The 14,679-nt window shown below is 41.2% G+C and overlaps 1 protein-coding gene across 1 annotated transcript in view; it reads right to left on the reverse strand.

The window, feature by feature from the left end:
- The window catches only part of INPP4B (inositol polyphosphate-4-phosphatase type II B), a 459,089-nt gene that overhangs the window by 321,632 nt on the left and 122,778 nt on the right, over positions 1 to 14,679 (reverse strand). The window contains exons 5-6 of the mRNA XM_045293549.1: positions 1,524 to 1,603; positions 773 to 791 (exon numbers count right to left, since the gene is read on the reverse strand). Of these exons, the coding sequence (XP_045149484.1) occupies positions 773 to 791; positions 1,524 to 1,603 (99 nt within the window). The remainder of the gene's footprint in view (positions 1 to 772; positions 792 to 1,523; positions 1,604 to 14,679) is intronic.

Genomic DNA, 14,679 nt, shown 5'->3' on the forward strand with positions numbered 1-14,679 from the left:
ACTTCCTGGAAAAATTGAATGAAAAGATAACAGACTATTTCCACAAACTTTTTGAAGACCCTGTATCTGATCTAGAAAATATGAGAACCACGGCTTGCTCTCGCAGTGGTCCATTCTGTTGTGCACAGGGCAGCCGGGCTCAGAGCCAACGGGATGGCAGCTCTTAACAACAACAGAGACACGTTGCTCGGCGTTATCTAATGACCCCAGAGCCAACAGCCATGCGAGGTTGATAAGAGATCATTTTAAGGTATCAAGTGCACTGCAATGGACTCTGTGGCGGAGGGCTTGGCTTGGACATAGCGAGGTTTTTGTTCTCTTTCTTACTCTTCCCTTCATATTTTCACCTGGCAATCAGCAGCTGAAGAGTTTTACTGAGACAATGTTACAAAACTATGAAAAATACGTTACAGTGCATAGAAAGATTTACAGTATTTATAAAATTTAAATGCTGCCCCTAATAAGATACAACAACCACAAAGGAACAGATATTTCAAAGTCACAACCTAAGAGAAGCTGGACAGAATTCAACAACATTTTTTCTTACAGCTTGCAGTATGATTTACTTTCAATTACTATCTGCTATATCTTAAATTACAAAGCAAAGCTCTAAGGATCAAGGAAAAGCAGAAAGAAAAAAAAAGAGTCAGCTGTGCTGATTCCAGCATGAGCTACATCAGTAACTGAAATAAATGGTTGGTTGCGCATCCTCTGGGGAGGGGAGGTAAAGAAACGTGAGGCATTGTTGCCTCCCTCTCACCAGTCACTATACCTCATTTAAATATGAGCATCTGAATTTACAAAGAGTGTTTTACATAATTTTTATATTCACTTACAAGATAAAAATATTGAAATGCAGTTTTCTTTCACCCATTAAATTCTAAAAGTTATTTTATAGCTAGAAAATAACAGAATTGTGACTCAAACTTGTTATGTAGCTACCAAAAATCATTATGCTATTCAATACGCTTCTTTGTTTTAAAAATATTGGTAACTCTTCCTGAAGACTGCAGTCTCACTTTCTGAATCAAAACAAATCGCATTCACATTCCAAATTAGATACAATCTATCATTTGTTTCAATGAGTCTACCTTAACTTACTTGTGCTTCATGTTTAATAATACAAATATAGTGACAAAGTACGGTTAAAAGAGAGAGAAAAAAAGTTTCAATCCTAGAAAGAAACTGGATCAGGAAAAACAACATTTTGATAATCAACAGAAAAGTAATTTAACAATATGATTGCCCTGGTTATTTATTTTTTACTTGATTACTTTCAAAGAATGTCATACTTTTACTGATAATTTAATTAGTTTTCATTCAAGGGTTGATAAGCTGAAAGGTGAATTCAAATGTGAAATTGAATAATTGGTGTTTCAATAAAACTTGTTAAAGCCTTAAGACATTGGAGAGTTGATCTCGAAACCATGTGCGAGAATGATGACTTACAAAGACAAATGGCCACGGTACATATCCCAGGCCATTCGGAACGTGAACAGCCTCTCACAGCGTTTCAGACCTACCTCAAGCTCAGGGCCAGCAGTTGTTCCTTCGACTTCAGCAGCTCCCCGACCTTAAAACTGGCGTAGCCCAGGAAGCTTCGCTGAAAATGAGAGAGAGCGAGCAGTTTTCATTACTGTCTGGGGATGTTAATCATTTTGCTGTCACACTCATCAGAGAAAATTAGTCTTTGGAAGAATGAAATATTAAATCTCCCTGGCTGACAAGTATGTCACGCAGACATACAACTAAAAATATCACCACTCCGTGAGGTCAGGTTGAAGGGTGACGAAGGCATCCTTTTCCTGGCACACAGCCAGGACTTTCCCAATAACTGTCATTTTCTCCCCCTTTCAAAACTGAAGGAAAGGAAAAAGGATGGTGACAAACTTTCAATATTTACCCGGCTCTTGGGCTTCTTACTAGAGTTCCTCAAATCACTGGCAGCAACAACTGTGTACCCCACAGAGGAGCGAATCTGTTGGTTGGAGCTATTTTTATGTGAGACTCTGAGCAAGCTATAAATAGAAACGCTATATTTCTCCCTCCTCACAGAAACGTTTAAAGCATTTGTTTTCTTTGTGATTGCTATACGAGCATGAGACAATTTTATTCCAGCATAAATAAGAACAGGACTTATCCAGCTAGATTTTCTAAAATTGCTCTTTTAACCTCCCAGACTGGTGTTGACCGTCTTTGAACATCTACTTTCTACCTTCTTCGACTCATAATGTAAACACTAAAGTGCCTCGCTTTAATTTTAATTCCCCAGATGAAAAAGATTTTTATTTCTTTCTAACTTCCCTGGCTACTTTGGATTCAAAAGTCACAACATGGTGGCACACATAAATAAAATTTCTCATTCTTCCACCAAGGTCGAGGATAAACTAGAAAGTAGCGAAACCATCCTTTTACAGATGCTATTACTGCTGAACACACTCTAATATCCTCCAAAGGTCAATGCTCTATCTTCCAGAGCATTCTGTCCTCACAGTTTGCTGCTGGGCTGTGTTGCAATAAGTACCGAGACTTAAGGAATATGAGGCCAATTATCCAAGGTTTGAAGGGAAATTATGCAGTTACTCCATACACAAAAAGCTGCATTTACATGGAGAGATTTTTGAGCCTAAGAAAGAGAAGTTTCAGGTCAGAATTGCCCTCCCTCTTTTCAGAGCTCTGACTTAGAAGAGCTGTTTCAAAAAGACTTAAAGGTAAATATGCCCAGTTCTAAAGTAGGAGATGCCTCTATGTAATTAATTCTAAACTTAATTAAGTAACTTAAAAATCAAAGAAAGATTTAGACACGAAGCCACCAAAGCCCAGATAAACATGAGATTAAATGAAGAGGTGGGGAACAATTTTAGGTGAAAATAGAGTGTCTGTGGAAATAAATAAATTCTTGGGATGGGTTAACGGGTGAGAGTGGATGAAGGCAGGGAAGACACATGGATGCGAAAAGCCTTCATCGGGAATAAAGGCAGCTCTTCTGCAAGTAGCATCGGCAAGAGCCTAGGAGAGACCAGCGGAGCAGACACAGTTATGTCACCTCACTAGAGCAGCCCTCTAGCACAGCCCCCGGGAAAAGAGCCCCCTCTCCCTGCATACCCGGTCCGTCTCCTTTCCTCACCCCATGCCCTTTTCACCTTGGGCACTTACATAACCATCGGACAGAAGATATATTTAATTGCATATTTCCCTTTGCTAGCTCAAAAGATTGACATTTAAAGATCCACAAGAAATTCAATTTTTGTTTTCTATTAAACCCCCACTGCCTAGTGTACAGTAGGCAACTCCATCCAGATGTGTGGACAACTAGAGAACGGAAAGCATAAACAGTAGCTTTCCAGGATGAAGGAGCTTCAAAAAATTCTAGATAAAATGGAGTGAAAAGATCATGGAATTTCCCCCACAAACTTTGGGAAGACCCTTCCTCTAATACATAGGAGAGAAATGCTCTGTTTTATCAATACCTATAAACTGTTAAGGAGCCCCGATGGTGTAGTGGTTATGCATTCGGCTGCTAACCACCGGGTCAGCAGTTTGAACTCACCAACCGCTCCCTGGGAAAATGATGATACGTAAGCGTTACAGTCTCAGGGACCTACAGAGGCAGTCCGACGGAGTTGTTGTGAGTCAGAAGTGACTCAATGGCAGTGAGTTTGTTTTCTTGTTGCTGTAAAGTACTGTAGTAAATGGACATGTGGGAAAATAAGCCTTTCTGTAGTGGGTGGATTAAACACAACAGCAGTAATACCTTAGCATTTAATATTCTACAGAGATCTTTATTTTACCTCCTCTTTCACTAATATTCATGGCCATTAATTCCCACCTCTCATTTACTGTTCTTAATAAAAGAGGATTTGTAACTGATCAAAAATTTCACAATGCCCCATTTTCAAACATTGGAACCTTTGCTTTTTGAGCAACAGAAGGTGGCAGATAGCTTGAGAATGAGGAACACCCAGTGGCACATGTCATGAAAGGATGATGCTCTCCAGGCAAACGAAGCCACCGACACCCCAGACTGGAGCGGGCAATGAGCAACAGGTGGGGGGCTATTTTCAGAGACCAGCTCCAGCCACACCAGGAGGCACAGCTGCAGTAAGTGTGTGATCACAGCCGATGACTGTCTGTCTGTCTGTCTGCTCCAGGAGACCAGGAACCTCTGTGGAAGCAGGTCCTTGGCTTGCCCCTCCTGGTGCCAACTCTGGTGTTTGGAACAGAAGGGCCCTGCCGCAAGTCTGCTGTTGAATAGTTCATGGGAGCGGTGTGCCAAGAAGGGAGGCTGGGGGCGGGGTTCTGTTATATCCCAACTGTCAGTACTATGCTCAGTCTCACAGGGTAACACATGAGCTCACAGAAACAACACACCCCATTAAAATCAGTTTGTGTCATGGAATTATAGCACTACATTGTGAAACTTGTCAAGCCAGAAGAAGTGTTATTTGGATATAAATATCAATGTCTTTTTTCTAAAAAATAAATAACAAAAAAAAATCCCACCCATAGAGGCTTTCCCATAAATGTTGCTAGGTGCCATCGAATCGGTTCAAACTCACTGGGACCTCAAATGCAACGGAAGGAAACACCGCCCGGTCCTGCTCCAAGTTCACAGTTGTTCCTGTGGTTGAGCACATGGTAGCCGCCAAGGCACCAGTTAAATGGGGCATTTAAAAAACAACTTGAATCAAGTCACACTGCAGCACCACCACACGAGGTGGCCTCTGCACTTCTTTTCTAGTGTGTGTGTGTGTGTGTGTGTGCTTGCTTCATCTTGCTTTAAATAATCCTCGACCCGCTAGACCCAATGTCGGAAAACAAGGCAACTATCTTTCTGAATAGTCGTTGGAACGACTGTAAAATGACAAATTGTTTTCTAAAGTAATACAAATCCCCACCAAGAGAAAAATCACACCCAGCACCCTGGTAAAAGAGTAACTTCATGAAAAGTCATTTTATCTCTGCTCTCACGGCAGTCATTGCCATCTTATTTCAGAGAACATGCTTTAAAATGAGCTTACATCTCAAATATTGCTGAAGGGATAAGGGTTTTGGTATCTTCTTAAGTGATGTTTCTGTAATTCTTAACTTCAATATTATAGCTAAACCAGGAGTCCCAACATCAAGAGGAATTTCTTAAAAAAAAAAAAAAAAAAGATTAAGCCTTGCTAAAACTGACCCTCAGAGACCTAAAATATAGTCCCAAATCATTAGTCTGTCCTGGTAAGAAAATCCTTTATCCCAAACTCGCTGAGGGGCATAGGCATGGATTGTTCCCAATTCTTTTCCCTCAAAAGCTCAATTATTTGGGGAAATGTATTCAATTAACTCTAGGCCTTAATCCCAGCAAAAGAGCATTGCATATGACAATATCTTTCTAGTAAGCATTGTTATGAGGATTAAACTTGAGTACTTCAGGCATAGCTCTTAAGAGCAAACAAACCATGGCAAACTCACTGCCATTCAGCAAATTCTGACATGTAGCAAGCCTACAAAACAGAGAACTGCTCCATGGGTTTTGGAGACTGTAAATCTTTACACAACCTCACCAACCTCTTATGGAACAACTGGTGGGCTTGAACCACTGATCTTGCGGTTACCAAATGATTAAAAAAATGATAATTTTAGAATAATCTCAATCAGAGTGCCAGATAAATAAGGACCAACACCCTCTGTATATTCTGACTTATTGTGACCCTGTATATGATTTCTGACACTTTGTAAATCTTTACGGGAGAAGAAGCCTCGTCTTTCTTCTGAAGAGGAAGTTGTGGGTTTGAACTACTGACCTTGTAGTTAACAATACAATACCTGACAACAGCACCACAGCTCCTTAAGCAAAAAAGAAGTGTCTCATAAGTATTAGCTGGCACCGTCGTGAGTAATGTAATGTATTCAAAAGGACAGATAATCATAACACCTATCCCCAAAAAGGACAGAGGGAGTATCATATCTGATCACTGACTTCCCTATTGGCGAGAGGCAGAGGACTCCTCCCTCCACCTCCTCTCTTACCGATTCCATCACCAATATTTACTCCCACAGCATTCTACTTCGTAATTCTAACAAACATCTTGCCTATACTTCTTCAAACATAGACTTGTTGGTTCTTCTGGTACTTTATAGTATTTTCAATATTCTTTGTCAACACCAGAATACAAGGGTACCAATAATTCTCTGGCCTTCTTAATTCGGGGTCCAGCTTGCACATGCATAGGTGTGACTGAACAGACCATGGCTTGGGTCATGTACACCATAGACCTCCATGTTTCTTCCCACAGATAGAGTCCATTTGATCCCTGTGTATTCCATTCACTAAGGTCCACATACGAGGGGGTACCCCCCACCCAAAAAAAGAATTGTGTTGGGCAGAGTAGAGCTTACGTAATATGCACTTTCCTCCATTGGGTGAGCATCAGCAATTGGCTCTGAGTTAGTGCACCTGGGAAGGTTCTCTTGGATCACAGTGAATGTTTTTATAAAATCAATTTCACTCAAACCTCGTTTTTTGTGATGGCCGATTTAAGAGAGCAGTATGTGGCTGTGAAATTTTGTTTCCTGCTCTGGAAAAATGCCACAGAAACTGTCGTGATGTTGAACACAGCTTACAAGGACAGCACTATGAAAAAAACTCAGGTGTACAAGTGGTTTTATCATTTCAAGAAAGGTAAAATGTCGATAGATGACAAACCTCATTCTGGACATCCATCAACTTCCTGAAGAGACAAAAAAATCGACTTGTAGTGCATTTGGAGTTTATTCCACCAGATCAGACTGTTAATCAAACTTTCTATTTAGAGGTTCTGATAAAATTGTGTTAACAGTGTGTGATAAAAAGGCCTGATTTGTGACAGACAGGGGACTGATTTTGCCACCACAACAATGCACCTGCTCATGCAGTCATCTCAGTGTGCCAGGTTTTGGCAAAAACAGCATGCCTCTTTGCCCCATGCACCTTATTCACCTGACCTTGCTCCATGCAACTTCATTTGGTTTCTGCAAATGCAGAGGGACCCGAAAGGACAGTGATTTGACTATGTAGAAGAGGTAAAGAAAAACATGAGGGAGGTGCCGTTAGCCATGCAAAGAGATGAGTTTGAAAACTGTTTCCAAGAATGGAATCGCAGATTTGACAAAAGTATTAAGTGTAATGGAAAGTACTTTGAAGGTGATAAGGTTGTTTTGTAAAAAATGTAAATACATAACTTTGAAAAAAAATCTGGTTTTGGGGGGGTGCCACCTCGTATAGAGTCACTGTTTATGTTATAAAAGTAAGTGCAATGAAGGCATGTTTGTTCTTGCACAGTTCTATCCTGTGATCTCTAGCTTTTTCCTCTTACGAATGCTCACCTTGCTTTCCCTCGGTTTCTAACTTTTGCATTCCAGTATCTAATAATTATCACTATATCGTGATTGATCAGTGCATGTCTGATCAATTTCCAATTGAAAGGGTCGGTAGAGTGTTTCCATTTGTTTATCACTGACTTCGGTGATTGGTACATAAATTTGCATAATAGTTATATTAATTGGACCTCCTTATAGGCATATAGGCATTATCCTTTTACAGACACATCATACTTCAAGACAGATCTTAAAATGTTCTTTTTGATGATGACTATGATATTTTTCTTCTTGAATTAGTGATCCCTGGATAGAAACCATATGACTACTATCTAGTTCAAAAGGCCACTACCCATCTATTTCAGATCACTAATCCCAGAATTTTGATCTTTATATTTTCTATTTCATTTTTGAGAACTTTCAAATTTCCTAAATTCATACTTTGTACTTTCTAGGCTCCTCTTATCAAAGGATGCTTGCAGCTGTTTCTTCTCATTCAGAGTGTGCCCGATCAGCAAATGAAGGTCCTGAACATTTTCCCACTCACTTAATTGAGGTTGTCTCTGCTTTGAGGGGACAGTTCTTCCTCCGTCATACTTGATTCCCTTCCAACATGGTCCCATCTTCTAGCACTTTATCAGACAATGTCCCACTTTGATTGGTAAGGTTTACAGGAGATAATCCCTCAGAAAGAGACCGTCTATCCTTCTTTCGTAGTGTATTCTTAGTCTAGACGCTCTGCTGAAACCTGTTCACCAGGTGTGACCCTACTGGTATTTGAAGTATCAGTTTAATAATTTCCAGCATCACAGCACCAAGCAAGCCATCAGAGAATGGAGAACTGAAAGATGAGTGGGGATACCAAAGGTTGATGCGTTAAAATATTTAAGTTCATCTTAAATATAGACACCTAAAAAGTATTTTAAAAATCTATGAGAAATAACTATACAAAGTAAGAATAAAGATAAGCTTAAAAATAAAAATTGGTAGAAATTCTAGATAAGAGTAGTGGGGAAAAAAGTAGTGGGGCTACCAAGTCTTACACAATTATTATTTATTGAGTTCATGCTATAAATAATTCCCTATAGGTCACACTTTTGTTAGTTCACGTGGAGTGCTCTTTAGGGTGTAAGAAGCCTTCAAAAAATCGGTTCAGCCCAAAGAAACCTCGGGGCATTGTCAGTCTGTAGATGGAGGGTTGGGGCCCATTCGCATAACAACAGACCTAGTGTATATTCAGAGTCCAAGTTAGAGTTCGGGTTTCTGTCTTTTCAGTCCAGCATTCTTTCATCCCCATCATGCTGAGCCTCATTTCCAGGACAGGTGGCAATTCCCTTTCCTTCTGATGGGCTCTGTGCCTGCACAGCAGGTCGCTCTGACCTTCCTTGCTTGCTTATGACAGTGCAATCCTCACCATTATTATTCTAGTGTAAGGGCCCTAAAGCAGATGATCATTAAATTGCTTGATGCACGATTTCAATCACTCACCTGGCTGGAAAGTAATCTCAAGCAGAGTGGGAAAAAAAGTGGGACATCTGCGTCACACTCAGGCCTCCCTCGGTGGGGAGCATACAAATAAATAGGTTAGCCTACCAGGCCCCGTAGGGACTCAAAGCAAGTAACAGATACCCAGACTGCTCATCAAGGTTAGCACTCTATGCAGCAGGCCCTCAGTGGTTCCCGGGACAAGCAGGATTACGTGAGGAGGTATTCCAGAGCCCACAGGACCAGTTCCACACACATTACCTCAGGCTGGAAGTCTATACACATCATCAGCACTAGGAGTATGTGCTCAAATGATGCTCTTGTTAGTTCCCACCAAATCATCCATTCATAGGGATTTTATGTGGAACCGAACAAATTGCGACCTGGTCCTGTGTCTCTTCCTGATCTTTGGAATGCCGTGGATCTTAGGTCCATTTATATCTCAGTGAGGATTTCCCTTTTTTAATTTTTTATTAAAAGATCACTTTAGTGGGGGGGGCTTCTGCAGCTTATAACAATCCATACATTAATTTTATCAAGCATATTTATACATATGTTGCCGTCATTATTTTCTAAACACTTACTTTCTATTGAGCCCTTAGTATCAGTTCCTATTTATCTCTCCTTCACCCCCACCCACCCTTGTGACCCTGTGATAATTTATAAATTATTATTATTTTTATATCTTACACCAACCGCTGCCTCCCTTCCCCCATGATTTCTGTTGTTCATCCCCCTGAGGGGTGGAGGTGGGAGGTTATGTGTCAATCATTGTGATCAGTTTACCCTTTCTCCCTTCTCTCCACCTTCCCCCTACCTACCCTCATGGTATCGCTACTCCAATTCCTCTTCCTGGATTCTTTGCGTAGTGAGCTCTTAGCTCTTATCTGTGCCTGTGCACAACTTCAGTCTAGCCCACAGTGAAAGGCAGAACTGGGGTCATGATAGTGGGGGGTGGGGAAGCCTCAAGGAACCAGAGGACTATGGTGTGTTTCATTAGTGCTATACTTCATCCTGGTTGACTCATCCCTTCCTTGTGACCCTTCTGTGAGGGATATTCCATTGTCTACAGATGGGAATTGGGTCTCAATGGCCTTCAGTTTAAATTAACCCATGCTGGCATGGCTATTAACTCTAAGGTCAGTAGTTTAAATCCACCAGAGGCTGCAAGGGAGACAGATGGGATTTTCTGCTCCCATAAATATTTACAGCCTTGGAACCACTAGTGGGCACTTGTAAACTGTGTCCTATAGAACAGTTGTAAATTGGATTCAACTCAATGGCTATGCATTCGGTTTGGTTGTGGATTTTAACATAAGACGTGAAAAGGTGCTCAGTATCGTCAGTCATTAAAGAAATACTAATCAAAACCCACAGGAAACCAGCTGGTGTAGTGGGTGACACCTGGGGCTGCTCACCCCAAGGTCAGCAGTTTGAGATGACCAGTTTTCTCCTCCTGTAAATTAACACACTTGGAAACCCACGGGACAGTCCTACTCTTTTGGATTCAGCTGTGTCGATGGGCGTTTGCTTTTGAAATCAAAATCACAGTGAGATACAAGAACTCACACCCACTGAAAACCACTTTAAGGCGGCCCAGTGGCTACCCCAAATCAAGTGTCAAATGCAGGTTGGATTTGAGAGCTTTAGTAGGGAAAAATGTAAAATATAACGTTAATAGTTTTATAGTGATTACATTTTGAAATGATAACTATAAAGGCTTGCCATGGACGGATTCCAGCTCATGGAGGCCCCATATGTGTACAGCAGAACTTTTCCAGGGTGCTTGGATCCCTACTGGCATACTTGCGAAGCACGTGGCTAGCTGTTCCCATCAGCCAGTTGCTCCATGAAGGAAAGATGAGGCAGTCCGCTTCCCTGAAGATTCACAGCCTTGGAAACTCAACGGGGCAGTGCTCCTCAGTCCTACATGGTTACTGTGAGCTGAAATCTATATGTTGGGGTGCTAGCCTCAAGGTGAGCGGGCCCAAACCACAAGCTGCTCCCCACAAGAAAGATGAGGCTCTCGAATGCAATCTTGGCTAACCAGAGCGTGTGTCCCAATCTGTCGTATGGGGTCGCTATAAGTCCCCGTTGACTCAGAGCCAGGGAGTTCTGAGAGCTAGAGGGCAGAAATGGGTCTAGGTTTTGTGTGTGTTTTTTGTTTTGGTTTGGTTTTGACCATTCAGAAGCCTGGGACCTCTGGGTGAATTCAAACTGGCAATCTTGCTGTTTTTAATCAAATACTTACAAAAAACACTAAGTATTAGATTATATCACCTTCGAACTCCTAGGGATCTTCAAAAAGTTCGTGGGAAAATTAAATGAGAAGATAATGGAATTCTACCATGAATTTTTAAAATCATCCTATTATAAGTCTAATCAAGGTGTTAGTATAGTTCATTGGACCAGTTTTCCTCTTTTTAAAAAGAGTTATTAGAAAATTTAAAATTACATATGCAACCTCCATTTGTGGCTCACTTTATATTTCAATCAGACAGTGCTGGGATAGAAGTTTTATATATATATGTATATAATCACTAATACATTGATTTAACAACAAAAACAGACAAAGGAGACAAGTTATGACTTTTGAAAGACTAAAGTGCAGCAGCTGACCTCAGAAGTCTGACCTACAACATCTTGTGAGCATCACTCACAGGATGGCCCTTTCTCAGAGCCCAGGCCCTGTTTCTGACCATCATCATCAACAAATAAAGGCTACAAGGTTTCCCTCTCGAGAGGAGCAGAGAAAAACCATCTTCCCATAGGAAGCCACATTAGAGAGAGGGAATTGGTTAAAAGATAATAGTCAAAATAAACTTTTCAAATGTTTACAGTAAAGTCATCTTATGAAAGTTTTATTCTTATTACGAACAGACCTCAAAACGTCTTAGGACACAGATTGGCATCTGTTTGACATTGTCATGGAGAAAATGTGTAGGTGGATGCAAAGATGTCCTTGAAGAACCCAAAGAAAAATAGACCGCAAACCACCAGTTCAACCCTTTCTTTTGTGTTTTTCATTGGAGCACCTGAGAAGACAAGGGCTGTCGCAGGCTGTCACGGCAGAGCTGTTCCTGGCTCTGTGTCTTTGGCCAAGGACCTAAAACCTGCGAACCCCTTTCCCTTTGTCCAAAGAAATATCTGAGGACATTGGATAACGTATATGTAAACCAGTGGCACACCTGTTGCTCAAGGCACGTGAAATCTTCGCAATGCAAAATTGCATGCCTCTGCGAATGTCAGGAAGCCGAGGCAGCCTGACTTGTATTCCTCTCAGTTCCTTCGCAGCAGGTGTTAAGATTTAACTTGGTAATAATAATTGGCATTTAAAGAAGTTCTGATGAGTAATAAAATGAGCAACCCGTGCCTCCTTCTTTGGCAGTTCTAAAAAAGTAGTAGATGGTTGCCAAGACAGAAGCCTGGTATATTTCCTGATTCATCCAATACATATGTCAAATATTTGCTAATTCCCAAACCCAACGCTAGGAATATTAGAGTGAACAAAATAAACAAGGCCTTTGTTATCATGGAGCTAAACATATAATACGGGTTTGGAGAGACTGCTAATTGTCGGCCTAGTCAGCATTCTGCCCATATTTCATTGCTAATAGAACCTAGATTTTATTCACATGGAAAATGCACCTACGTTTTCTGCTTAGCTAGGGACTCCGCTCTCCCCAATAATATGTCAGTGGCAGTCTACAAACAGCGGTTGTCTAGCAAGTTAATGCTTTCTATAATTATGGGAACAGTATCAGCGAATCTGAGCCGTTTGCCCGTTTATGACCTAGAATGTGACGGGTGGAGGTACACGGGCTAGATTAGACAAGACTGTATAAAAGGAGGAACAGAAGATTGGAAGAGCCCTGAATATTTTTCCATTAGACTTCTTATATGAGAAACTCAAATCTGTTTCTTTGAAGCTACTGTTTTTCAGGTTCCTTTGCCATGTTACAGAAAGTCCACTGGGATTTTCTTTTTGGTCTAAGAGTTATAGCTGAGTCCCTGTCAAAGAAATAAACATGATTTACCAAGTTATACCAAATTATAAGTTCAGAGAACTCACTTAACAACCTCATCACTAGGCTCACTGAGAACAGTCCATTAGAGAATGGTTCCTCTCAGCAGGGCCCACATATCCAATTATAGAAGGGTAGAGTTAGGAGAGAGAGAGATATCAGCAATCTGGAAGATGTATTATTTAGGAAAAGAGCCTAATCCCCATTGTCCTCAAGGAAGATGGCTTTATTCCCAAATCCCAGGGCATCCGGGTATGAAAAGGTGCCACAATACTTTACCTTCACTATACTGAAGGATAGTAATTTTCTCTCCATTTAAAGCCTTTGATGGTCTACTATCTTCTGCGGCTGGCATTGTAAAAAGGGTCTGCGGAGAGAGGACTGAGATAAGAAACACCAGTGGTTTGGTGTGCATTTCTTCTGTGGAAGGTAGCAGATGTCTGCGTTTCATGAGGGTCAGACGTATACAGCACAAAGGAGGCCAGCTGCTGTTCTTGTGAGGGGCCTTCAAGTCCGTTCTGACTCCTAGCGACCGGATGGACCACAGGGCACACCACGCCCAGTCCTCTCCTCACAATCGTTCTTCATGTCTGAGCTCACTGTTGCAGCCACTGTGTGCGACCATCTTGTGGAGGGCTTTGCTCTCTTCTGCCGCCCTGCTTCACCAAGCATGCACTCCTTTCCCAGGAACTAGTCTCTCCTGATAACACGTCAAAAGTGACACAGTCTCACCATCCTCGCTTTTAAGGAATAGTCTGCCTCTACTTCTTCCAAGAAAGATTTGTTTGTTCTTTTGGCAGTCCATGCGCATTCAGTATTCTTCACCAGCACCACAATTCAAATGCATCGTTTCTTCATCTGTCTTCCTTATTCAATGTCCAACTTTCCCATGAATATGGGGTGCTTGAAGATACTATAGCTTGGGGCAGGTCCACATAAGTCCTCAGAGTAATATCCTTGTTTTACAATAGATTAAAAAGGTCTTGTGCAGCAGATTTACCTAATGTAAAGTCTTATCTGATCTCTTGATGTGTGTTTCTATGAGCGTTGATTGTGGATCCAAGCAAGACAAAATCCCTGAAACTCCCATCTTATTTACATTTATCATGATGTTACCCTATTGGTCCAGCCATGAGGATTTTGGTCTTCGTTACATTGAGTGGCAATCCTTCCTGAAGGCCGCAGTCCTTGATCTTCATGAGCAAGTGCTTCAAGTCCTCTTCACTTACATCAGGCAAGGCCGGGCCATCTGCATATTGCAGACTTTCTCCAACGCTGCTGCCACATTTTTCTTTGTATCATCCAGCTTTTCTGATTACTTGCTCAGCATGCAGATTAAGTAAGTAAGTGTAGTGAGAGGCTTCAACCGTGCCACACATTTTTCTTGATTTTAAACCATGCAGGATTCTCTTGTTCTGTTAGCCGAGCTGCCTCTTGACCTTGTAAAGATTCTGCGTGAGCACAATGAAGTGTTCTAAAATTCCCATTCTTCTCAAAGCTATCCATAACTTGCTATGAGCCACACAGTCCAATGCCATTGCACAGTCAATAAAATACAAGTAAACATCTTTCTGGTTTTCGTTGTTTTCAGCCAAGATCCATCTGACATTAGAAATGTTATCCCTCGTTCCATGGCTTCTGAATCCTGCGTGAATATCAGGCAGCTTCCTGACCAATTATTGCTACAACTATTGTTGGTTGATCTTCAGCAAAATGTTACTTGCCTGTGATATTAATGATATTGTTCTATACTTTGTGCATTCTGTTGGGTCACCATCCTTTAGAATGGATGCAAATATAGATTTCTTTCAGTCAACTTTCAAAGTAG

Source organism: Echinops telfairi, unplaced genomic scaffold, assembly GCF_000313985.2.
Source record: "Echinops telfairi isolate 266 unplaced genomic scaffold, ASM31398v2 ScPeMD7_2186;HRSCAF=2738, whole genome shotgun sequence".
Taxonomy (NCBI): Eukaryota; Metazoa; Chordata; class Mammalia; order Afrosoricida; family Tenrecidae; genus Echinops; species Echinops telfairi.